The 27,405-nt window shown below is 42.9% G+C and overlaps 1 protein-coding gene across 4 annotated transcripts in view; it reads right to left on the bottom strand.

Annotated features, from left to right (window-relative positions):
* The window catches only part of polb (polymerase (DNA directed), beta), a 116,170-nt gene that overhangs the window by 66,906 nt on the left and 21,859 nt on the right, over window positions 1-27,405 (bottom strand). For all 4 annotated transcript variants that reach the window (XM_059963054.1, XM_059962953.1, XM_059963005.1 and 1 more), the window contains 3 exons: window positions 23,212-23,266; window positions 22,470-22,542; window positions 20,789-20,859 (listed from right to left, as the gene is read on the bottom strand). In XM_059963054.1, coding sequence (XP_059819037.1) covers window positions 20,789-20,859; window positions 22,470-22,542; window positions 23,212-23,266 — 199 coding nt within the window. The remainder of the gene's footprint in view (window positions 1-20,788; window positions 20,860-22,469; window positions 22,543-23,211; window positions 23,267-27,405) is intronic.

Genomic DNA, 27,405 nt, shown 5'->3' with positions numbered 1-27,405 from the left:
GGCATGACAGGGGTTAAATTTCATTAGGAGTTTGAGGAGATTTGATATGTCACTAGAGACATTCACAAATTTCTACAAATGTACAATGGAGAGCATTCTAATTTGCTGCATCACCATCTGGTATGGGAGGAGAGGGGCTATTGCACAAGATCAAAATAAGGTGCAGAGCTGTAAACTTAGTCAGCTCCATCATGGGTCTTAGCCTCTATCGTATCCAGGACATCTTCAAGGAGCAATGCCTCAAAAAGGCAGCATCCATTAGGACCTCCATCACCCAGGTCATGCCTTGTTCTCATTGCTACCTTCAGAAAGAAGATACAGAAGCCTGAAGTAACAGAGTCAACGATTCAGTAACAGCTTCTTCCCCCCTGCATCCGATTTCTAAATAGACATTGAACCCATGAACACTACCTGACTACTGCTTTATTTCTATTCTTACACTACTTATTTAATGTAACTATATATATATATATATATACACACACACATACACACACACATATATATACACACATACATACACAACCATAAATATAAATAACATGAACTGTAATGCATATTTTTATCATTATATATTGCATTGTACTGCTGCCACAAAGACAACAAATTTCACAACAGATGTCGGTGATATTAAACCTGATTCTGATTAGGCACATATGGTGTCTATTGCTGACATAGACAGTTTGATCCAGATTTATTTATCAAATGTCTCCATGGAAACACACAGTAAAAGGAATCATTTGCATTAACAACCAACACAACCTAAGGATTTTCTGAGGACAGTCTGTAAGTGTCATTACACATTCCAGGCTCACAATGTTCCAGCAGAACCACACAGAACACAACAAATAGTTGACTATCATTAACTATGCGTTAGCCATTTATCTGTGTCAACTTCAACATAAATGGCTGGAACTACTGAATATTTCCAGCATTTTCTGTCTTTACTGATATCTCTGTACTAGAAAATGAGCTGGTGTAACACCAGCAGTTTTAGCTATTGTCATTCTCTGAAATTAAATTTGAAAAGAAATAACATAAAGTGTGTGGAGTTGGAGTCCACTACCAAAAGAAATGAATAAAAAGGACAGCTTGTTTATGGATAAGTAAATCAAGGGAAATTGTCAAAATCAGATGAACCTGCTATGCAAGTTCTTCGGCCCATCTTGTCTATGCTGAATTTCTTGCTCATCTGCACTAATCCCACTTGCCTGCAATAAGTCCACATCCTTCTATGTGATGCCTATAGGAGTGTCTCTCTTAAAAGTACTGACTGTCTCTGAATGCACCTCCTCTATGCATAAAGTTCAAGTGTAATTGACCTTCAACCGTACACATGAATACAGCCAAACGAAAGAGTGTTCCTCCAGAGCCAAGGTACAAAACACAGTCTCAACAGTCATACATAGCACAAGGCACATATAATTATGATAGCAGTGAAACATACAATCACAAAAAAACTATAGCCCAAGTGCCTGAGTGTCACGGCCTGTAGATTGCACCGTGCATGGGATATTGTCCTGGAGACACATTTTCTGCAAACCTTTCCCACAAATCTACATTAGAACACCTTTCACCTTTGGCCACTTGTTTTTGATACCTCTACCATGGGAAGACACTGCCCAGAAGAAGGTAATGGTAAACCACATCTACAGAAAAATTTGCCAAGAATAATCATGGTCATGTACCTCGATATCCTACTTCATACAACACAACGCATAATGTTGGCAATCATGGGAAGTATATTCTGGTACTTAGCCTATTTATACTCAGACTTCTTTGATCCTGAGAAAACAAGATCAACCTTTCCGATCGTTCCCTATGTCTGGACTTAGCTACAGAATGAGAGATTGCTTGGGTTATTAATAATTTGGCAAAGGCCAATAAAAAGAAGTGAGGTGTAAGCTATTGTGTCAGTGGGCCAGGGTTAAAGTGGGAGGCTTTGGTTCAAAAGGCTTCAGTGAGAACAGGCAGAGGCTCTAAGCAAGTTTTTATTCTCTTTTTCTTTGTGTATTAGTACAAAGCTAGTGTATTGAGAGGGGACCCAGGGTTAGATGTCAGTTCTTTGTGTGAGATGTAGGAATTTTGTGAGACCTCCAGTCTCTCTATAACTATATCTATACAAAGAGCATCAAGCTGCAGCCCCTTAGAGACCATGTTAAGAAACTGGACCCACAACTGGATGACCTTCAGCTTGTTATGAATGTGCCACAACTCTGAGGGGCCGAAGGGTACAAAGTAGCCCCCTCCTTTTTGAGAATCGCAAGATGGCTATTAATTCAGGTCTGGGACCCAGGAAATGAGAGAGAATCCTCAAGGTTTAGAATGTGTCCTGGGCCTCCGCAAGACAAAGCCACGGATAACGGCCATTGTCTCTTGGAGACGAAATTGTGTATTGAGTACTGTACTATACAATGAAGCCCTCAAGAGATGATCAGAGTGGGCTGGTTGAGGGGTTGCATCATCCCAACCTGATTGACATCTGAGACCCCGTGAGTAAGGATAAAAGAGGGTCTGGGGAACAACCCCTTCAGACGCACCAGGAGAAACGCTAGAAATCCCGGAACAGCGTTTACCAGCGACAGCCGGTGGGGCTCGCTTGCGTCCTTTTCCTTGGCCTAGGAATTGGCGGGCTTCCACGGAACAGCTTAGCTAAAGGACCGACTACAAAAACGGAACTCTGGAAGGATCGACATCATAAAAAAGGAAAAACTGGCAAGTTTTAAAAATCTGTCTCTTGACTCCAACCAAAGGCTGCAGCCCGAATGAACTAAGTAACTTTGATATTTCCATCGGACAATACATTATCCCCTAGACAACGATAGAGCTTATTTCTTACTGATTATTATTATACCCGCACTTTTAGATTTAGTATTGACAATGTATATTATCTGTATGTTTGCATTGATATTATTTTTGTGTATTTTTACCAATAAATACTGTTAAAATAGTACCATCAGACTTCAACGGACCTCTCTATCTTTGCTGGTAAGTGACCCAGTTACCGGGTTCATAACAGGCTCATACGGAAAAATGGAGAGAAGGGAGATAGAGCTACAAGGAGGGATTCACCTTTAATTTGAAGGAGACAGGTAACTATGTGACTGTCGGGAGAGGGGAAGGGAATAGACAGCCAGTGCTGCAGCAACCGGATCTCTGGAACTGAGTTTAGATCCTGACAAAGAGTCTCGGCCCAAAATGTTGACTGCTTGTTTCCACGGATGCTGCCTGATCTGCTGAGTTCCTCCAGCATGTTGTACATGTTAAGTTTAATCTGTGACTCAGAAGGGAAGTGGGAATAAGGGAAGTGAAGTAACAGGGGACTCCTTAGTTAGAAGAGCAGAGACGGACAGAGAGACATACTTTATTGATCCCGAGGGAAATTGGGTTTCATTACAGCCACACCAACCAAGAATAGTGAATATAGCAATATAAAACCATAAATAATTAAATAATAATAAGTTAATCATGCCCAGTGGAAATAAATCCAGGACCAGCCTATTGGCTCAGGGTGTCTGACACTCCGAGGGAGGAGTTGTAAAGTTTGATGGCCACAGGCAGGAAATACTTCCTATGACGCTCAGAGTTACATCTCGGTGGAATGAGTCTCTGGTTGAATGTACTCCTGTGCCTAACCAATACATTATGGAGTGGATGGGAGTCATTGTCCAAGATGGCATGCAACTTGGACAGCATCCTCTTTTCAGACAACACCATCAGAGTCCAGTTCCACCCCCACAACATCACTGGCCTTACGAATGAGTTTGTTGATTCTGTTGGTGTCTGCTACCCTCAGCCTGCTACCCCAGCACACAACAGCAAACATCATAGCACTGGCCACCACAGCCTCGTAGAACATCCTCAGCACCATCCGGCAGATGTAAAAGATGTTAAAGGATGTAAGAGGATATTCTGTATATGTGAAGGGGAAACCAAGATGGTACCTTGCCTTCCAGGTGCCAGAGTCAGGGATATCTCAAAACAGGTCCCCATTCTTCCCCGCTTGTGTATTGCTGCTCCAGTGATCTGGGCAATAGAGGCAGAGGTGAGGGCCACTGAACATTTGGACCCATGCCGGGGTGGGAGACCTCCCAACCAGCTGTTTGCCCCTGCTGCAGCACATTCCAAAGCATTGGAGTGGAGTCACTCCTCCCGTCTAGCTAGACATCAGAGAATTCAACAGACACAGGAGTTTATAAAGAGGCAATTTTGGTGGCCATCTGTCCCAGGATATCCACGACTTTGTATCTACCTGTCTCACCTGCGCTCGGAACAAGACATCACACAAGTGTCTTGCAGGTCTGTTACATCCACTGCCTGTGCCCCACCACCCCTGATCCCACCTCTCAGTAGATTTCATCACCGGGCAGCCCCTGTCCAATGGAAACACCACCATTTGATCATTGTGAATCGCTTTTCCAAGGCTGCCCACTTCATTCCCCTCCCCAAACTCCCACTGGCTCATGAGACTGCCACACTTATGGTTCAACATATGTTCAGGCTCCACAGCTTTACTCATAACATAGTGTCTGATCGAGGGCCACAGTTACTTCCCGCTTTTGGAAGGTTTTCTGCTCTCTTATAGGAGCCACAGCCAACCTCTCATCTGGTTTTCACCTCAGTGCAACAGCCCGACTGAGAGAGTGAACCAGGAGTTGGAGACAACCCTGTGCTGCCTTGCAACCACTTCTCCAACCCCATGTACTGGAGCTCCCAATTGGTTTGGGCAGAGATCACCCACAATAACCTCCAGTCATCCTCCACAGGTATGCCTCCCTTTGATTGCCCCTACTTTTCTCTGATCAGGAGATTGACGTAGGAGTTCCTGCTGCTGAACAGCTGATCCAGGGCTACAAGCGCACCTGGAAATGAGCCAGGGCTTCTCTGCTGCGCACCCAGAAACAACATGCCCAACAGGCTAATCGGCCCCACTGACAGGTAAGACCATTCAAGCCAGGAGAGAAGGTCTGGTTGGCATCGAAGGATCTTCCCCTGAAAGTTGAGAACCGCAAATTGGCACCACGCTACGTGGGACCATTTGTAGTGGAAAAGGCTGTCAACAAGGTGTGCTATAGATTGCGTCTACCAGCATCACTGAAGATCCACCCAGTATTCCATGTTTCCCAGCTCAAGCTGGTTACAACCTGTCCTCTGGCCCCAGTTACCCTACCTCCCCCTCCTCCTGCTTAACAGATGGTTTCCTTGTCTGTATGACGCAATGCCTCCTGGCATCTCACCGGGTACAAGGCAACGTCCAGTATCTCGTAGACTGGGCAGGGTATGGTACAGAAGAACGTTCTCGGATTCCGGCGAAGGACATCTTGGACAAGTCGCTCATCGTGAATATGAACGTGTCAGCTAATTATTATTTCATTGTTATAGTATTTAACTCCATTCTTTTCATCTCAGTGCTTGTCAAGACTTGAGAAAAGGACAGCAATGTTTTGCTACCTGCTTGTATTCGGCATTGCCAGAGAAATTGGACTGTCAAGTCAACTGACTCTGAAGACTACCGGTATTTGTTTTTTATTTGGTTATTCATTTCAGCCGCAGTGTAGGCTTTGTTTTCCATTTGAGAATTTTAATTAACGGCCCTATTTGGCCTAGCACTTATTGTTTTCTTTTCTCTCTAACTGTTCGCATTAAAGTCTGTGAACTATCGACCCACTTTAGTGTCTCTCGCTCTGCACTTGGGCCATATCCGAACAGAGTTACAAATTTAAAATTACTGATCCTCTCCACCTCTGATCCTCCAATGATTATGGGTTCATGAACCTCTACTTTCTCTCTCCTGAAGTCAGTTCCTTGGTCTTACTGACCAAGTAAGGTTGTTGTTATTACATCACTCAGCCAAGTTTTCAAACTCCCTCCTGTATACTGATTCATCACCCCTTTTGGTACAGCTCCTAACAATGGTGTTGTCAGCAAACTTGTATAACATGTTGGAAGTGTATTTAGCCATACAGTCAAAGATGTAAACTGAGTAGAGGAGGGGGCTAAGTACACATCCTTGCAGTGCTCCTGTGCTGATGTTTCCTATTGTAGGGGAACCTGGGACCAGAAGGCGCAGCCTCAGAAGTAATAGTTCCCAAACAGTTAATGGTAGGGGTCCATGGCATAAAAAAAGATTGGGAATCCCTGGAACAGAAGGATATCCATTTAGAATAGGGATTAGGAGGAATTTCTTCAGCCAGAGGGTGGTGAATCTGTGAAATTCATGCCACAGGCAGGTGTGGACGGCATGTCACTGGGTATATTTAAAGCAAAGGTTGATAGGCTCTTGATTAGTCATGGCATCAAAAGTTACAGGGAGAAGACAACAGGAGAATAGGGCTGAAATGGATAATAAATCAGCTTGATGGAATGGCAGACAAACGATGGATTGAATGGCCTAATTCATCTCCTATTCTTATGGTATTGTCTAAATGGCAGTGCAAGAGAATTTGTTTGCAATCTTCTGACAGTCTAGTAAACAGTTGAAAAGCAACCAGTTCTGCTTTGTTTTCACTGTTCCATTCCCCTGTGGCCAACTGTGTAAACCTCAGAACTCAAATCAGAATCCCTTTTATGCAATGATATTCAATAATGGCACTATTATGAGCACATTTAATGAGGTAAATGTTAGATGGGAATTAGTACTTTGCCATCTCCAGTGAAGTGGATTAAAATTAAACACATGTGTGGCCTCAACACTTATAACATTTATTTCCAAGTGCGGTAAATTCACTCAGCATGATGTTAGCATGAAGCCGCCCATAATGTTTAATGGATTCAAAACAAATCTCTTAACTGGTTCAACATTTTTATCACATTTCCTTCCCTGCCAATTCTCTCATACCTTTTCTGTAAGGTGCTGCTCCAAGGGAAGAGATCACGCAGGTGATAGTTATAAAAGTAAGAACATTTAAACTGGAGTATCAACCACCTCGTCAATGTAGGGAATAGGCCTAATAATACCTACCTGCATTTTTGGGTAGTTTTAAATTCATGAAATGATATTCATAGAAGATTTGTTTTAAATAGTTACTCTACCTCAACTTTAATCAAATTAACATGATGGCACATATATTAATTAAAATTAAAATGAAATAAAAAGATATTCTGGAATGATACAATGAATAGTACAGCCTTTCAAAATTAATTTTGAAGATCTGGGCATTGATCATTCTTAATTCCCTCTGAGAAGGAAGTGGCAGATCATATTGAATGGAGGAGTAGTCTCAAGGGGCCAGGTTTCAACACAATAGTAAGTTTCTTATCCTAAAGTCATGGTCAAATTCAATTTTAAATCTACTTATGGTAGAACACCTTGTCTTAACACCTTGTCATTTGTTAATTATTTTAAATCTATGTATTAAAGATGATAAGAAGCATGGATAAAATGGATAGCCAGATTTTTTCCAGGGTGGAAATGGCTAATATGAGGGACATAATTTTAAGATGATTGGAGGAAAGTATAAGGGCTATGTCAGAGGTAAGTTTTTTTTTATATACACAGATTGGTGGGTGCATGGAAGACATAGCCAGGAGTGATAACAGAGGCAGATACAATAGGGACACTTAAGAGATTCTTGGATAGTCATATAGATGAAAGAAAAATGGAGGGCTCTGTGAGAGGGATAGGTTAAATGAATCTCGGAGTAAGTTAGAAGATTGGCACAACATCCTGGGCTGAAGGATCTGTACTCTGCTATATTGGTCTATGTTCCACTAGCCAACTCACAGAGTTTTATTTCTCCCTTGATGTATTCCAATAAAGACACTCACAGTCTTGTAAAACTATATCAAGTCAATTGGAATTCCATATCAGAATTCTAATGCAACAAACAAGAATGGCTAATGGTCTGTAATACTCTGAGAATATTAAGGAAATATAACGAGGTGATTGATAATGACTCAATCAAAAGAATTATTTTATTTATTTCTTGGGTTACAGCATGAAATAGTCCCTTCCACCTTCTGAGCCACACCACCCAGCAATCTCCAATTTAACCAAGCCTAATCACAGGACAGTTTACCAATTAACCTACCGGCTGGTAGGTCTTTAAGATGTGGGAGGAAACTTGAGCACATTGAGGGAAAACCACATGATCAAGGGGAGAACGTATAAACTCCTTACAGACAACAGTAAGAATTGAACCCGGGTCGGTGGTACTGTAAAACAGTGTGCAAATCACAACACTATCATGGTGCCCCGATTCTCCAGCACTTATTTAATCACAAGATTCTCAATCAGGAATTGTTTTGAAAGTCATCTGCTACAGTTAAGACTATGAAATAAGCTTAACTACAGACCAAAATCAGCTCAACTTGACGACATTACTGTGGCTTTCAGACTATATATATGCCAGTCCAGGTCAGGAAGGCAAAATTCCTTCCCAAAAGTATGTCAGTGCATTGGGTATGTTTTCAATGATAATCATGTGGTATCACAGTCACTTTGCCAATACTAAATATATTATTCAAGGTTAAGTTAATTCAAGCCTCTCAGCTTCTGTAGTGGGATCTGACTGCTGTCTCCAGATTGTTAATCCAAGGCCCAGAAAAACTTGCATATGTATGCCCAGGCACCCCTGTCCTCAATTATCAATGTAATTCCCCAATTACTACTGTAAGAGTTATTACTCTTAACATATTGATTCATCCATGCCTCTGAAGTATTGGTTGAATTACAGAATTGGAGAAAAAGGGGAATCTAGATTAAAAGAGGAAAACTATGTCTGTAGTAGAAGACAGAAAACTCAAGGTAAAGTTAAGAAATGAAAGGAAGAGGCTCTGTTAGGAAATTGATGTAAAGTCAGAGCTGACAGTATCTGTGCAGTTAAGGTCTTACAACATTTTCTCTTTATTCAGGCAATGGTAGGAAATATTTGCAATAAAGTGAGAGAGATACTCTAATGCACCCTAGTGGCTGTGCTAGGCGGTTGTATCGACACACATGAAGAGGTTCTCTTTTGCTGCTCAAAATCTACGAACATGACAACTCTAATATATCTGTAAGTATGTTCTTGCCACATGGAACCTGATTCTCCCCAACTAAGTCTCTTCCAGCCCACATCATCTGCTTCTCCCCTTTTTAATTTTCTGAACACCAGCAATAAAATTTTGAATATCTCTATCTCTTACAGGGAATAACTTCTCTTTTCATTCCTTTCATAAAAAGAATCCTTGTTACGTCTGCCTTCCAGTAGAGCATCTTATGTTCCAGATCAATAAAGATTACCTTTCTGTGGTGAACTATGTGCCTGTCTGGACACGCCCCCTTCTGACTGCTCCTGTGGCTCCTCCCACAGGCCCCTGTATAAAGGCGATTCAGGTCTAATCCTCTGCCTCATTCTCCAGGATGTAATATGATGGTCACTCACTGCTGGTTCCTTCTTCAGTCAATAAAAGCCGATATCTCGCCTTACATCTCAGTGTGAGTTATTGATGGTGCATCAATTTTATTGACTGAAAGTTTTAAAACATGGAAACCGTTTTACGTCCGGAAAGGTTGGATTTGGACCCTCAAGACCCTGAAGCAGCTCTTGCTTTTGAACACTGGGTTGCATGCTTCCAATCATACTTGGCGGAGCTTCGTGCGACTGACCCTGCCGTTATATACAGAATTCTCCTCTCGAGGGTCACCCCAAAAGTTTATTCCATTATCCGGGACCTGCCGACCTACGAAGGGGCACTGGACACCCTCAAAAGACAGTACCTGCGGCCGGTGAACACCGTCTACGCAAGACATCATTTAGCTACCCGGCGACAGCGGCCTGGAGAATCGAGCGCCGAGTTTCTCCGAGCACTACAGACACTCGTCCGAGCTTGTGACTGCAAGACGCTCACGGCAGAACAACATGCGGAGCTGCTAGTGCGTGACGCCTTTGTGACAGGACTGAGGTCAGTGTACGTGCGCCAGCGACTGCTGGAACACTCAGATCTTACCTTACGCTCGGCGATCGAGACGGCCAACGCTCTGGAAGCTGCGCTGCACTACGCCGACGCTGTCCAGTCGCGCGATTCCCCACCGGTTCCGTGGACGCCTCAGACCCCGCCACCGCCGGCTCCCGCGAACGAAATCGCCGCTGCCAGTCGCGATTCCACGAGCTCCCCGAACCCGACCACAGCGACAGCCCGTCAGAAGGCTGTGCTTTGTTATTTCTGTGGCCATAAAAAACACTCTCGAAAACGCTGTCCAGCGCGAGAAGCGACCTGCTCCAGCTGCGGAAAGCGGGGCCACTTCGCCAAGGTCTGTAAGTCTAAACTGCGAGCGGAGTGCAGCGCTGCGGGTGAAACGTGGGGGCCGCCATCTTGCACGCCCGGATGTGGACGCCCATCTTTGTCGACGTCAGCATGCCCCGACCCGACCCTCCGATGCTTACCGGGTACCCCGACGGCGATTCAATTCTGGCCACTGTAACCCTCGACCAAAGTGCCCCACACCAGCTTGCAAGGTCCATGATGGACATCCGGGTGGAAGGGCACAGGACTAGATGCCTGTTTGACACGGGCAGCACTAAGGGTTTCATTCACCCGGACACAATGCAACGCTGCGGACTCGCAACACGGCCAGTAAGTCAGAAGATCCATTTGGTTTCTGGGTCGCATTCCACAGACATCCGGGCGGGTTGTGTAGCGACATTGGTGGTGCAAGGCACAGAGTATCGGAACTTTGCGCTACTGGTCATGCCTAATCTGTGCGCACCTGTGCTATTGGGGCTGGACTTCCAGAGCCATCTCGAAAGTGTGACTATGGTATACGACGGGCCCCTCCCACCACTCACTGTCCGGAATCCTCAGTTTTGTGGGACTTCATCACCACTGACCACACACACACAGCGACACACACATCCCATCCAACACGACAGCTGCGCTACCGACACCACTTGCAGTCTCTCCACTCTCGAGGTCCCTCCCCCGCCGCTGTTCGCCAACCTGACCCCGACTGTAAACCGGTGCAGTGGTTGCTCAGGGAGGGGATCATTGAGCCAAGCACAAGCCCTTGGAGGGCCCAGGTGGTCAGATGGTGGCCCCACCCCCCCCTCACGAACTCCTATTCTCTTTTCCCAGGAAGTCTGTCACTGGGACCGCTCTACCAGTTTGGCTGATGTCCCCGGGGCCAGTGCTGCTCCGGAAACATGTGAGGAGCAATAAATACTCCCCACTGGTCGAGAGGATTCACCTTCTGCATGCGAACCCCCAGTATGCTTACGTGGTCTTACCTGATGGGCGGGAGGACACGGTCTCCATCCGCGACCTGGCGCCCGCAGGTGCAGCAGACCACTACCCTGAACACTCTCCGGTAACTATGAACCCTGTACCCGAGGTGACACCGCGCTCACCAGGCCCTACATGGACTCCTCATGACACATATATACCAGGTGCCTCGCACATGCATGAGCTGGAACCAGCACAACCTCCATCTCCTGTGCAATCTCCAATGTTGCTGGCATCGGTGCAATCACAGTCGGTGCTATGTAGATCGCAGCGACAGATTCGACCACCTGATAGACTTGACCTGTAAGAAACTTCGCCACATGGGGACTCTTTCAAACAAAGGGGGGGTGAATGTGGTGAACTATGTGCCTGTCTGGACACTCCCCCTTCTGACTGCTCCTGTGGCTCCTCCCACAGGCCCTGTATAAAGGCGATTCAGGTCTAATCCTCTGCCTCATTCTCCAGGATGTATTATGATGGTCACTCACTGCTGGTTCCTTCTTCAGTCAATAAAAGCCGATATCTCGCCTTACGTCTCAGTGTGAGTTATTGATGGTGCATCACTTTCACAGTCACGTCCTGCTTTTAAGTACAAAATCTTGTTCCAAACTTTTGTTCTAAATTTTGACCCTCTCTTCCTCAACAACTATTATTATTTCTGAGGACTGGTTATCAAACAGTTGTATAATATCAGTGATTCTCAGTCTGCTTTGATTTGATTCTGATAATGGCCCACTCCACAGCATTAACCTGACAGAATAAAGTAGGACGGAGCAGCTGACGTTGACATTCCGATTCATTTATTATCACATCGGAATCTACAGTGAAACCTGCTGTTCCCATTTAACAACCAACACAGTCTAAAGACGTACTGGGAGCATTCCAGCCTGGTCAACCTGGCAAAGCCCTCCTCAGAAGCATCTACGGAGCAGAGTCTAAACTGGGAGATGTGTTTCAGAGACCAAATAATAAACTTATGCAACCGCACTCAGAAAGGCAGCATCCATCATTAAGGACCCCATCACCCAGGACATGCCCTTTTCTCATCGGTACCATCAGGGAGGAGGTACAGAAGTCTGAAGAAACACACTGAGCAATTCAGGAACAACTTCTTCCCTCTGCCATCAGATTTCTGAATGGACAATGAACCCATGAACACTACCTCACTACTTTTTTTGTAGTACTTAACTAAATTAACTTTATATATATATATCTATTTTATATGTACATTTTAAAAATTCCGATTCCTGTTCTCGTGCCACCCTCAGGATGGAGGATTCCATCTGGGTAGCTTGAATATCAACTTCTTCTTCCAGTGAACAACTCCCCAACTCTCTATTCCCCACTCTGGCCTTTCTCTGCTTCTCAGCTGCCTATTAATTCCCCCTCCCCCCAAAGTCCCTTCTATCCCTTTCTCCTACAGTTGTTATGTCCGTAGCCCCCTCCTTTGTGAGAATCACCAGATCACTGTTGGGTTGAGTCAAAAGGGGGGCCCAAGACATGAGGGGGAGACATGCAGGATGTCATGTTTCTCCCCCCTCCCCATAGCGATGTAAAGCTACGGGACATGGCCATTGTCTCTTGGAGACAGATTTGTGGATTGAGATGATCTGTTACGTGAATGCCCTCGGGCAAAGTGGGCTGGTTGAGGGAGAGATTGCATCACCCCCAACCTGATTGACATCTATGATCCTGCGAGTCAGAATAAAAGAGGGGCTGTAGGAACAACCCCTCAGACACACCAAAAGAAACGTTAAGCGACCACATAACAGCAGACGGTCATCGGAAACCAAGCCACGTGCATTCAATTCCGTGGCTGGAATTGGTGGCTGAAACCACGGAAAAAGGCTTTTTAGCTAACAATGGGGAAACCCGCTCCCCTGACTCAACAGATTGACATCATAAAAGACTTGGGCAAGTTTAAACGCCTCTGTCTTTTAAACCCAAAACGCTGCAGCCTGAACGAGCTAATGACTTTTATATTTCCATCGGACAATACATTATCCCCTAGACAACGATAGAGTTACGTTTTATTGGTTATGATCATAGCTGCACTTTAGATTTAGTATTGGCGACGTATATTATCTGTATGTTTGCATTAATCTTATTTTTGTGCCCCTTTATCAATAAATACTTTTAAAAATAGTACCATCAGACTTCAACAGACCTCTCTATCTTTGCTAGTAAGTGATCCAGTTATGGGAATACGTAACACAGTCCACTCTCCTCTCCAATCAGATTCTTTCTTCAGCCCCTGACCTTTCCCACCAACCTGGTTTTACCTATCAACTTCTAGCTAGCCTCTTCCCCACTCCCACACTTTTAGTTAGTTAGAAGGGTTTCGGCCCAAAACATCAACTGTTTATGCCTTTCCACAGATGCTGCCTGACCTGCTAAGTTCCTCCAGCATTTTGTGTATGTTGCTATATATATTTGATACAGCCATAAATGATTCCTAGATTTCACCTGTGGTACTGGCAAGCACAACCCATCTGAGGTGGTGGCACAGGCCAAGCAAAAGAGAGTGCCAGAGGCTACAGCCAGACTGCATCTATAACTTGGGGCTGTCATGCCTCATAAGGTTCAGCTGAAAGCTCTTATTTGTCTGCTACACAAATTCTGGACTCCATCCCCAAAATTCAGCAAAGGAATCCATCAAAAAGTAACCAACAACATCGTCATCATCATTTGTTGTGTCACCTCATGACCATGATTGTTCTTGACAAATTTTTCTGCAGAAGTGATTTGCCATTGCCTCCTTCTGGGCAGTGTCTTTACAAGACAGGTAACCCCAGCCAATATCAGTACTCTTCAGAGATCATCTGCCTGGTGTCAGTGGTCACATAACCAGGACTTGTGATCTGCACCAGCTGCTCATACGACCATCCACCACCTGCTCTCATGGCTTCATATGACCCTGATTGGGGGGATTAAGCAGGTGCTACACCCTGCCCAAGGAGGTTTCACACTCACAGGAGGTTTCTGAGAAGATCCAGTTTACAGAACCTCATTCACTAGTTTTGCACTGCTTGTTAGTCAATGAAGACACTTACTGCCACATGTGAAAGTTGCTCCCTTTTCAGTGACATCATTGCACTGATACTAATTCCCCTGTAGAGAGCTCACAGCTTGATGTCATTGTACCTGCACCCATTGTTCTCAAGATGCAGGCATATTGGCCAGAGGCAACACAGAATTTAGATAGATTTTTACACAGTAGGGGAATTAAGGGTTATGGGGGAAAGGCAGGTAGATGGGGCTGAGTTTACAGACAGATCAGCCATGATCTTATTGAATGGCAGAGCAGGCTTGATGGGCCGGATGGCCGACTCCTGCTCCTGTTTCCTATGTTCTTACGTTTGTTATGTAGATGCATATAACCATGTCACAAGAAGTGAAATGTGTTCCCTTTTCTTGAATGTAGCCATCAAAATCTTTGTTAAAATCGAATTAAATAAAACCCTTAACTGTGGTGAAGATGCATTGAAGAATGTTCATTATAAATCAGAGCATTGAGTATAGGATTTGGGATGTAATGTTAAAATTATACAAGGCATTGGTAAGGCTGAATTTGGAGTATTGTGTACAGTTCTGGTCACCGAATTATAGGAAAGATATCAACAAAATAGAGAGAGTACAGAGAAGATTTACCAGAATGTTACCTGGGTTTCAGCACCTAAGTTACAGGGAAAGGTTAAACAAGTTAGGTCTTTATTCTTTGGAGCGTAGAAGGTTGAGGGGGGACTTGATAGAGGTATTTAAAATTATGAGGGGGATAGATCGAGTTGACGTGGATAGGCTTTTTCCATTGAGAGTAGGGGAGATTCAAACAAGAGGACATGATTTGAGAGTTAGGGGGCAAAAGTTTAAAGGTAGCACGAGGGGGAATTTCTTTACTCAGAGAGTGGTAGCTGTGTGGAATGAGCTCCCAGTAGAAGTGGTAGAGGCAGGTTCGATATTGTCATTTAAAGTAAAATTGGATAGGTATATGGACAGGAAAGGAATGGAGGGTTATGGGCTGAGTGCAGGCCAGTGGGACTAGGTGAGAGTAAGGGTCGGCACAGACTAGAAGAACCGAGATGGCCTGTTTCCGTGCTGTAATTGTTATATGGTTATATCTGCTCAGATCAATGAAACATCATGCTGATGAAAGATCATTGATTAGAAATAATAATACTAATAATAATAATAATAGAAATATAGTAATAATACTATTTTCACTACCACAGATGTTGTTTGACCTGCTAAGTATTTCAAACATTTTTTTAAACTTTTAGATAGATAGATAGATACTTTATTCATCCCCAAGGAGAAATTCAACATTTTTCCAGTGTCCCATACACTTATTGTAGCAAAACTAATTACATACAGTATTTAACTCAGTATAAATATGATATGCATCTAAAATCACCCTTCCAAAAAGCATTAATAAATAGCTTTTAAAAAGTTCTTAAATAGTTTACTAAAGTGCTAAATTGCTAAATTTATTGAACTGGGCTATAATAAGGTTCCAAGATTTCACTTGAAATCAAGTATAAACAACTTGAATTTTTGTTCTACTACCAAAACTATATATTTACAGTTCAAAATTTTGACTCGCTTTGATCGGTCCCATTTTTTAAAATGTATGTTCTTCATTAAAGTCCAATAACATGCTCTCTTTTCCCCAAATCCTTTCAGAACCCTAAAGCAACTTTTTTGAAACACATAAAAACAAGCTGCTGAATTCTGCCAGCAGCTCATTTTTGCCCTATTCCAGCACCTGCAATCTCTCGACTCTATCTTATTTAATGCCCTTTTTGCAAAATGTATTTATTACATTAAAGCAACCAGTCTCCATTCTAAATTTAAATCTGCTAACAAGAAGAAAGTGGGCAATCTGTTGCAAAGACACTGTTCTTTCTGTTTCAGAAAATTAAAAGCAAAATAAGTTTTGTACAACCATTTTCACTCCCATGTGCCAGTGAGGATAGAAACAGTATGATTTGGCAGATTAATGTGTGACTGAGAAGCTGGTGCAGGGGACAGGGCTTCAGGTTTTTGGATCACTGGGATTTCTTCTGGGCGAGGTTTGACCTGTAAAGGGATGGGTTGCACCTGAACCTGAGCGAGACCAATATTCGGGCAGGTTTGGTAAGAGCTGTTGGGGAGGGTTTAAACTAATTTGGCAGTGGAACGGGAACCAGAGTGAAGGGACTCAGGATAGGACGGATGATTTAAAAAAAGCAAACATAGCATGCACTCAGACTGTCAGGAACGGCAGGCAGATAATAGGACAAAATCGCAGTCAACAGGGTGAGTATCAGTGCCTTGGGGCAGGGGTCCCCAACCTTTTTTGCACCATGGACCAGTTTAATATTGACAATATTCTTGCGGACCAACCGACGGGGGGGTGGGGGGGTGGGGGGGTAGTGGTGTTCAAGTAGGGTTACCAACTTTCTCACTCTCAAATAAGGGACAAAAGTAGCAGTTAAATACGGGACATTTGTGTTTACCCCGAGAAAGACTACCATGACCAAAATGCCTTGCCCAGGCACCTGTGTATGCATGCGTGACGTGCGCATACATGACGTGCATATGCGTGTACATGCCGATTTTTTCTCTACATATCAGTTTTGCCTTAATCTTCCCAATTTTGTTAAGTGAAACTACACTGTACATACATTATTTCTATTTTATATAGGCTGTGTATTTATCATATTGTTATGCACTCGTGACATGTGACAGTGGTACCCTTGTCACGTGACTGGGGTTGAAGCTATACTGGACGAGGTAATGGTCTTGTGATGGTGGAGTGACGTCATCTTCCCGCCAGTAGAGATCATGTGACAGGTTTTTTTTACAGGTTATAAAAGGAAGACCCCACCCTGTGAGGAGGGGCAGTTCGTGGCTGGATTTGCCATGTTGACTTCATGCCACTACGTGATTTAATGTGATGACGCAGTTTAGTTGAAGGATGAAGTTTTATCTAATGCCTAAAGTTTAAAAGGTCATTGCCAGCAGTTTCTGTACAATACTGCTAGTTGAGAATCAGTGGAGAGTGAAGATCAGAGTTCGGGAGTGAAAGATCGAGGAGAATCGATTTTCGACGGTGAAACTGGTTCGGCCTTGTTTAATCCTTATTCGGAAGGAATTCATTGACTGTTCTTGTGTTAATCTCTGCTGGATAGCAGAAGATTGAGGACAGTGTGATAAAGGAAAGGTCAGTGCCTTTAAGCCGTTTCGTTTCGTAAATTCTTCGTGGGAAAAGTTCGACGTCAGGAATCGAAGCAAAACGACGTGAAAGAGAATTTAAATCGTCTTAAGAAGTCTCTCCCTTAAATGGACTGTGAGCATTTTTAAACTTTTGGCAATACTACTTTAAAGAACTGTTTTTGCAACATCGCTTTAAGAACTGTTTGAGCCGCATCGCTTTGAGGACTGTCTAAGCTGCCGCACAGCAGCTGATTTCCGGTTACGTTAGTGTTTGTTTACTTTTGAAGGGCTTGTTTTCAGTGTTTAATAAACGTGTTGTTTGTTATAAAACCCTTGCCTAACTCATATATTTATTGTTGCCTGAATAGGTAACAATAGCATTCCTGCTTTTACTATATGTTAGTGTTATTTTAGGTTTTATGTGTTATTTGGTAGGTTATTTCAAGTTCAACAGTGCATGACAGGGAATGAGGAAAGGTGCAACTGACTCATATCATTTCTTCGTGGCCGAGTAGCACATGCTTTGCGGCCCGGTACCAGTCCGCGGCCCGGTGGTTGGGGACCACTGCCTTAGGGATGCAGAAGCAAAAGAGTAGCAATCGCAGTACTCAAACTGTTATCTCTCAATACACAGAGTATAAGAAATAAGGTGAATGATATTGGTGTACTTTTACAGATTGTTGGGTATGATGTGGCCATCACTGAACAATGGTTTTAGCTGGGAGATGAATTTCCAAGGTTACACATTGTATTGGAGGGATAGGAAACTAGGTAGAGGGGGTGTTGTGGCTCTGCTGGTAAAAATGGTAACAAATCATTAGAAAGATCTGACATTGTTTCAGAAAATGTTGAACCCTTATGGGTTGAGTTAAGAAACTGCAAGGGTAAAAGGACCCTGATGGCAGTTATATAATAGCCTCCAAACAGTAGCTGGGATATAGACTACAAAATACAATGGGAAGTAGAAAGGTGTGTCAAAAGGACAATGTTATGATAGTCATGGGAGATTTTAACATGCAGGAAGATAGGGAAAATCAGGTTGGTAATGGATCTCAAGAGAGTGAATTTGTTTCATGCCAGTGAGATGGTTTTTTAGAGCAGCTCGTTGTTGAGACAACCAGGGGATCAGCTATACTGGACTGGATGTTAAGTAATGAACCAGAGGCGATTGGTTAACTTAAGGTAAAGGAGTCCTTAGGAGGCAATGATCACAATATGATTGAGTTCAACTTAAAACTTGACAGGGAGAAAGTAAAGTCTGACATGGCAGTATTTCAGTGGAGTAAAGGAAATTACTGTGGTATGAGAGAGGAGATGGCCAAAGTAAACTGGAAGGAGATGCTAGCAGGAATGACAGCAGAGCAGCAATGGCTTGAGTTTCTGGGTAAAATTAGGAAGGTGTAGGATAGATGTATTCCAAAATCAAAGAAATAATCAAATGGCAAAATAATACAACCGTGGCAGACAAGGGAAGTAAAAGCTAACATAAAAGCAAAGGAAGGGCATATACCAAAGCAAAACTTAACGGGAAGGTAGAGGATTGGGAATCGTTTAAAAACCTACAGAAAGCAACTAAAAGAATCATTAGGAGAGAAAAGATAAAACATGAAAGCAAGCTAGCATATAGTATCAAAGTGGATAGAAAAAACTTTTTCAAGTACATAAAAAATAAAAGAGAAATGAGGTTGTATATAGAACCACTAGAAAATACAGCCAGAGAAATAATAACAAGGGACAAGGAGATGGCAGATGAAGTAAATGAGTACTTTGCATCAGTCTTATTATGGAAGACACTAGCAGTGTATCAAATGTTTAAGGGTGTGAGGGAAGAGAAGTGAGAGCAGTTACTATTTCAAGGAAGGAGGTACTCAAAAAGCTGAAAGACCCTAAGGTACCTAAGTCACCCGGACCAGATGAACTGCACCCTAGGGTTCTGAAAGAGGTAGCGGTAAAGATTGTGGAAGATTAGTTATGATCTTTCAAGAAACATTGAACTTTGGCATGGAGGACTGGAAAATTGCAAATGTCACTCCACTCTTTAAGAAAGAAGGGAGGTGGCAGTAAGGAAATTATAGATCAGTTAGCATGACTTCATTGGCTGGGGAGATGTTGGAGACAGTTGTTCAGGATGAGGTTATGCAGTACTTGGTGACACAGGACAAGATAGTACAAAGTTAGCATGGTTTACTTCAGGAAAAGTCCTGCCTGATGAGCCTGTACACACTGGAATTTAGAAGGATGAAGGGGGATCTCATTGAAACCTTTCGAATGTTGGAATGCCTAGACAGAGTTGATGTGGAAAGGATGTTTCCCATGGTGGGATGGTCAAGATTAGAGGGGTGTCCATTTAAAACAGAGACGCAGAGAAATATCTTTAGCCAGAGGGTGGTGCATTTCTGGAATCTATTACTACAGACAGCTGTGGAAGCCAGATCGTTGGGTGGACTTAAGCAGAGATTGATAGGTTCTTGATTAGCCATGGCATCAAAGGTTACAGGGAGAAGTCCTTGGAGTGGGTCTGAGGAGGGGAATTAAAAAAAGGAATAGCCATGATTGAATGGTGGAGCAGACTCAATGGGCCAAATGGCCTAATTCTGCTCCTGTGTTTTATGGTCTTATCTCGTGCTTCTGGTTAACCGTGATGATGATACTTAAACTGCCTGTGTGCCAAAGAATATGATTTTGGTTCAGTATAGGAAGCTTACATCTTGTCACAAGAAAAAATAAAATGGGAAGAGATCAATTAACCCATTTTAATTAATTCATGGATTTATAACTTCAGCTCCCACCATATATTTTTGAACTGTGGGAGGAAACTGGAGCATCCAAGAGGAAATCCATGTGGACACAAACTCTTTACAGACTGCAGTGGGAATTAAACTCTGATCGTTGATGTCATACCCTTAAAATAAACAGGAAATTGTTTTTTCGGTTCAATATGCCTATTACTCCTTTCAGGTTGTCCTTCATGACTTCTGAAAGTGCTGTTGAACCATTTTGGTGAGCAGTGCACTTTATAGGTGAAACTTGTGTAATTGTACTGAGTGAATGGGGGGTAGGGAGGGGAGAAAAGTGCTGATTAAATGGACTCCTTGTCCTGAATGCTGTTGAACCTGCATCTATAAAGGCATGCTGCCAAACTATTCGTGAATCTTGCTGAATAAGTTCTAGACTACTAGAGTCCATGTTCAACTAATCGGATCCGATTGGATCTTTGCAAAACAAAAACATAAACCATATGATATAAAGTCAATGACTGTGCGCTTAAGTATCACAAGAATGGCATCATCTGAGATTCTGTCACGTGACTTGGTGAATATACACATGCTGAATAAACAACACTTGACATTGTGACTACTATGAAGTGGCATATCCTCAAATCCACACTTACTCTTTTCACTGTTTCTGAAGTATAGTCTGGGTGAGCCAGAAGAATATCCATATCACCACTGGACTCAGCACCTGCAAACAAGAAAAGAGAGGAAAATAATGAGTTAATCAAAACACCCTTTAACCAGCAACCATGGCTACATTTCAAATATTAAACATGAGATTCTACAGATGCTAGAAATCTTGAGCAACACACACACACTCACTCAGCAAGTCAGGCATCAAGGGAGGGGAGTAAACAGTCTACTTGTCAGGCCAAGACCCTTCTCTGCTCCCTTCTTTTCCAGTCCTGATGAAGCACCTTGACCTGAAACACTGATTATTTCCTCCACAGATGCTGCCTGACTTGGAGTTCCTCCTGCATTTTGTGCTTGTTGCTCTACATTTCAACTAGCCCATCTGACATTTAAACTCCATGATCAACCATCCCCAAAACACATCCAGTCTCCACTTGCATACACAGTGAATTAGTATTTCTGCAAATGCCACCATTTTGATGGAGGTAGATGATTCTTTGCAGTAAAAACCTGAAAGCAAACAGAATCTTACACTTTGTCAGAACTGAGGAGAAAAATGCAGTTTCCATTTCCTCTCTTCCAAGCTCTTTGACCCAAAATATTAACTTGGTGTCTGTTTTCACAGACAGTGCCTAATCTTTCTGCTTTTATTTCAGATTTCCAGCAACTGCAGGTTTTTGCTTAACTTACATATACATCCTGTCGTCCTCAAAGTCAGAACCTCTGTGCTCTTTCAGATTTCCAACATTCGCAGCTCTTAAATAATAGTTACTTCTCATTTTCTTTAATATACACATGACAATGTAGATATAGCAAACTTGTTTCTTAAACTGGTGCAAGCATACAAAAGAATCTGAATCAGATTTATTATCAGTGACATATGCCATGAAATTTGTTGTCTTGTGGCAACAGAATAAAGCAAGATATTTAAAAAATTACTACATATTACAACAAGTTGTACTAAAGATAAATAAGTAGTATAAAAAGAGAACAAAAAGTGAGGTAGTGTTAAACCCAAGAGATCCTGCAAATGCTGTAAATCTTGAGCAATATACACCAAATGCTGGAGGAACTCAGCAGGTCAAGCAGCATCAATGGAGAGGAATAAATCGTTGATGTTTTGGGCAGAGATTCTTCATCAGGACTGCAAGGAAGGGGAAAGAAACCAGAATAAGAAGGTGGGGAAAGCGGAGGGAGTACAAGCTGGCAGATGATAGGTAAAGCTAGGTGAGGGAGAAGGTGGGTGGGGAAAGAATTTACAGGACTATGGACATGGTCAAGCTAGTTTATTCTTATATACAGCTGCGTCATCATGGACTCGGTAGGCCAAAATATCTTCATTCCATGCTGTGAATTTTCTGTGATCTAATACAATAGAAAAGGTTTTCATAGAATTACAGTTGTGCTAAAGATTAATTTCCTTATGATAAATGTTTGCAATATTTATTCTCTGTTGAAGGCCATCCACTTTTAGTAACTTCTATTTTATAATCAACTTTTTGTTTTGTTAGTTTTCACACGAACAACACAAAAAGAATTGGTGACATTTCCAATTATCTTCAAAAAGGAGCTGAGAAAGTGGTTAAATAATGAAATGGGATCCTGCATTAATTAAAAACAAGAGCAAGTATCCCAATTTTGCTAATGCTGAAAGAATATACCCACCTCGTCGGAAACTGCCACAAACAGTGGCAATATATTTCGGATCTAGTTTTTCCACCTCCTGCAGAACTATTGCCTGAGTAAAAGGGGACAAAAATAATAAAAGTTTAAGAGAGTAGAGATGTTTCAGGTGACTGCAATTCACCGCAACTCTAACGTACTAAAATCTCAGCTTCATGGCTTCGCTGCAAAGAAAGCTTTAGTAAGCTGGCCCCAGATTAACTGCAGAACAAGACGTCGGAGTGAAAATAACAAGATGGATTCACATGATAAGCAATAAGAGGCTATTTCCTTTAGGTGAGTGACTAAAATGAGAAGCAAGGATGCAGGATATGGGGTTGGTAGTTTAGGACATTGATAATGAGTTGTGGGATGTCAATGAATTAGGAATATTGAGATATTGGAAGTTGCTGAATTGGGAAGATTTTAGATTGTTTGTGATGTGCCATGTCGTATGACATCTACGATCGTGGTCTTTCCATGACTATGATTGTTCATGGCAATTTTTTCCATTGCCTTTTTCTGGGCGGTGTCTTTACAAGACAGGTGACCCCAGCCATTATCAAAACTCTTCTGTCTGTCTGGCATCAATGGCCACATAACTAGGACTTGTGATTTGTACCAACTGCTCAAATGACTATCGTTGGCTTCATATGACTCTGTTTGGTGTGGGAGGGGGGAATGGTTGACACTCTGGAGTATGAACCTGCATCAGAACCGGGTGTAGTTTTAGCTCTCGTCTTACCTGCATTTTCACCATTTCTCTCCGAGGAATTCGCTTTTCAAAATCCTCAAAATACCTTTGGAGATCAATAAAATGTCTATGAGCAAGCAGTCGTTGTGAACTGTCTTATCAAGAGATTAAATGTTCAGTTAACAGTTTCCTCCTTACACTGTGTTGCTTCAGTCAGATTAGCCTTACTTTTAGAGCCTAGAACAATTAGGCACAGTAAGAGGTCCACAATGCCTAAGGCTAATGTATCGATTTTAACTAATACCATCTGCTTATACCTTGTCTGTATCCCTCCATTCAATGCCTATTCAGGTGCCAGTCTAAAGGCCTCTTAAATATTACCATATACGGGGTTCCACCCCTTTCTCAGCACCACAATCCAGGCACCTGAGTGAGGCCTGTGTCAGTCAGGGTTCACAATGGATGGTGTACCCTAGTTGTCTAGATATGCAAACCTGGGCAGTACAATATGGAGACTAAGCTGTTGCCCACACAGCAAGCTCTCCCTATCCATGTATCTGACGAAGCCAAAGAAAAGTCAGAGACCGACAAAGTTTGGTACCAGCAACATTACAGGAATAGTAAACACATAGTACACTGCAGATGCTGTGGTCAAATCAACACATACAAACAAGCTGGAGGAACTCAGCAGGTTAGGCAGCATCCGTGGAAACAATCAGTCAATGTTTCGGACTGAGACCCTTTGTCAGGACTCCGAGTCCTGACGAAGGGTCTCGGCCCGAAACGTTGATTGCTCGTTTCCACGGATGCTGCCCGACCTGCTGAGTTCCTCCAGCTTGTTTATACATTACAGGAATTGTCAGTCAGTGCTGAACTCAATGTAGGAGTGACTTAGGGACTCCAACTCTGGATTTTTCCCTCAGGGCTTACTCCCAAAGTCTTCCCCATAAGCAGGTACAGCTGCAAGGCAGTGGAAGTTTGAGATCAGAGTTTTCCTTCTTCCAGATGAGCTGCCAACCACAGCTGATGAGCCCCATCTTCCTGAAGCGATTGGTTTTAAGGTGCCAGTAACCTGCCTTTGCCCTTTCTCCTGTCAGTAGAAACAGCTCCACTGGGCTTAGCAGCTAAGCCACACATGGCCAGGAGCTGGACTTAGTAGTCAAAGGCTATTTGAGGACCACACCATTGAAACTTGAAAACCTACAGCACAATACAGGCCCTTTGGCCCATAACGCTGTGCTGAACATGTTATTACTTTAGAAATTACCTAGGGGTAATAGCCCTCTATTTTTCTAAGCTCCATGTAGCTGTCCAGGAGTCTCTATAAAGACCCTATCATATCCGCCTCCACCACTGTTGCCGGCAGCCCATTCCACACACTCACCACTCTCTGCATAAAAAAACTTACCCCTGACATCCCCTTTGTACCTACTTCCAAGCACCTTAAAACTGTGCCCTCTCATGCTAGCCATTTCAGCCCTGGGAAAAAGCCTCTGACTATCCACACGATCAAGGCCTCCCATCATCTTGTACACCTCTATCAGGTCACCTCTCATCCTCTGCCGCTCCAAGGAGACAACGCCGAGTTCACTCAACCTATTTTCATAAGGCATGCTCCCCAATCCAGGCAACATCCTTGTAAATCTCCTCTGCACCCTTTCTATGGTTTCCACATCCTTCCTGTAGTGAGGTGACCAGAACTGAGCACAGTGCTCCAAGCGGGGTCTGACCAAGGTCTTATATAGCTGGAACATTACCTCTCTGCTCTTAAACTCAATCCCATGATTGATGAAGGCCAATGCACCATATGCCTTCTTAACCACTGGAAGCATTTACTAAGTAGTGGGAGCTTATCCCCATTACCACCCCCCAGTTATAACAACCTCAAGGAATTAACCACTACCACCCACTACTCCACAAAAAAATGCCCGGTAGAACTCTTTTAAGCTTTACCTCATTCATCTTTAAGCAATGGCCTATATATTTGACACTTCCACCTTCAGAAGAAGACCGTCTACCTCAGGGTTCTACAGACCCCTTGCTTAATGGTATATGGAACCCCTGATCTACCCTATCTATACCTCTCATAACTATATATACCCTATCTATACCTCTCATAACTATATATACATATATAGGGTTGCCCCTATTTGCCCAACCTCTCCTTGCAGCTAACAGCCTCTGATCCAGGCAGCAATTGAAGAATCTCTTCTGCACTCTCTCCTAAACCTCCAAGTCGTAAATGTAATGCAGCCATGTGGTTCAAGTTTAGCACCAAGAAAAATTACAGCAACTTTACAACACCACCAAACATGCAAATTAAAGATAAACTGTAACACTTCAATAAAAGTGAAACATAAGGTAGGAATTCAAGCTTAAAACTCAAATTATGAATTGTCATTTGTGTGATATATCAAACAATGTATATTGCCAAGTCTAATGATAAGATACAACCTAGGATGTGCAGGGACACACCATCAGTGATGTAACCTGGGAACATTGTGTGTATTGGGTCTTTCAACATCAAGGTACTTTCACCCAAGCAACCCAGCCAGGGTTGATCAGGCCCTGGCTTATGACTCAACAGCATTGGTCCACCAGATACCTCTTGATCCATAGCACTCTCAGTTCACTCAGCAGTGTGTGTTTCCATTGTGAGATTGGTTTCAATAAAAATATTTCAGAAACTGTTGCATGTAACATAGTTATTGTGGACACAAGTTATTTTGTTATAAGCCAATATGAGCAACTGGTGGAAGTCAGTGGGACGGGGCAGCATTGGAGAAGGGAAATATCCAGATGATAGGACTTAACCCTAAACATTGTCTGCCGATTTCTCTCCACAGATACCGCCTGACTGCTGGATTCCTCCAGCAGTTAGTTTGTTGTTCCAGATTATCATGTATTACACTGTACTGCTGCCACAAAACAACAAATTTCACAACATGGGTCACTGATACTAATCCTGGTTCTGGTTACGATTCATCAGTAGTCTCTCGTTTCTCTAGTTATTTTGCTATCTCTTTTACTGCCACCAGAGGGCGTCAGCATATTAAACACATACCCGCACACCACCACTGTTCAAGATTTCAGAATAATAAAATTATATCAAATAATTAAGGTTCATTTCAATTCCATCTTTTACCAGTGTACCAAATCAACTGTATCTCGAAATCCACAAAACTATGATCTTCCTTCCACTTGAAATTACAACTGGTATAATGAAACTTCAACAATAAGAAGCAATGCTGTGATTACTCGGATGTACTCCACCCTATGCTTCCCGTTTGAAAGAAACTTAGACCCACCTGTCAGTTTGCTGAAAAGCTGCTTTTTTTCCTGAAACATCCCACGGAGGTAATATTGTCCTTTATTATTGCCCCTTCAAAATGACCAGTAGAAATAAAGTGCAGAAAAAATAAAAGGTGTGAGATACAGTGGATGGCAGGAAAGGTCAAATAACACAGGAGATGATAGAGCAGGCCAAAGAGGATTACAAAGGTTTTGGTGATTAACAACAAAGTTGGCTACAGAATGTATATCTGGTCATAGATTTTCATTTTGGGTCATTCTACCCTTACGCTTCTGTTCCACAAAACTAACCGCTACTTTACTGTGGGACAGCATGGTCGCATAGCAGTTAGCGTGTTTCTTTACAGCACTAGCAAGCAGGGTTCAATTCCCACCGCTGTCTGTAAAGAGTGTATACGTTCTCCTGTAACTGTGTAGGTTCCCTCCAGGTGCTAAAGTTTCCTCCCACACTCCAAAGACATACCGATTAGTAAGTTAATTGGTCCCAAAAGTGTAACGGAGTGGCACAGGCTCTTTGGACAGGAAGGACCTGTCACTATGCCGTATCTCTAAACAAATTACAAGAAAAACTACCCAACTCTCTCCTACCTTCTTTCCCCAACCCCATCTTCCACTGGAATTGAAAACATACTTCATCCAAAATTTCCAGCACAGCTCTTTGCTCTGTGCCTGACTCCCAAGTATTTCTAGGTTTCTATTTTCAGAGTTCCAGTATTTGCAGTAATTAATTTAATAGTATTGGGATTAGTTCCTTATATAGCTGGGAGGGAGTGCAGTGGGGATAAGCCCCCACTACCTATTTAATGCTCCCAATGACATGCATCTCAAATAGCCTCTGACGACCAAGTCCAGCTCCTGGCCTTCACATGTGGCTTAGCTACTAAGCCCAGCAGAACCATTTCTAGTGGCAGGATAAGGGGCAAAGATGGGTTA

Source organism: Hypanus sabinus, chromosome 1 (assembly GCF_030144855.1).
Source record: "Hypanus sabinus isolate sHypSab1 chromosome 1, sHypSab1.hap1, whole genome shotgun sequence".
In the NCBI taxonomy this organism is placed as follows: Eukaryota; Metazoa; Chordata; class Chondrichthyes; order Myliobatiformes; family Dasyatidae; genus Hypanus; species Hypanus sabinus.
This window is presented reverse-complemented; position numbering and strand designations above follow the sequence as displayed.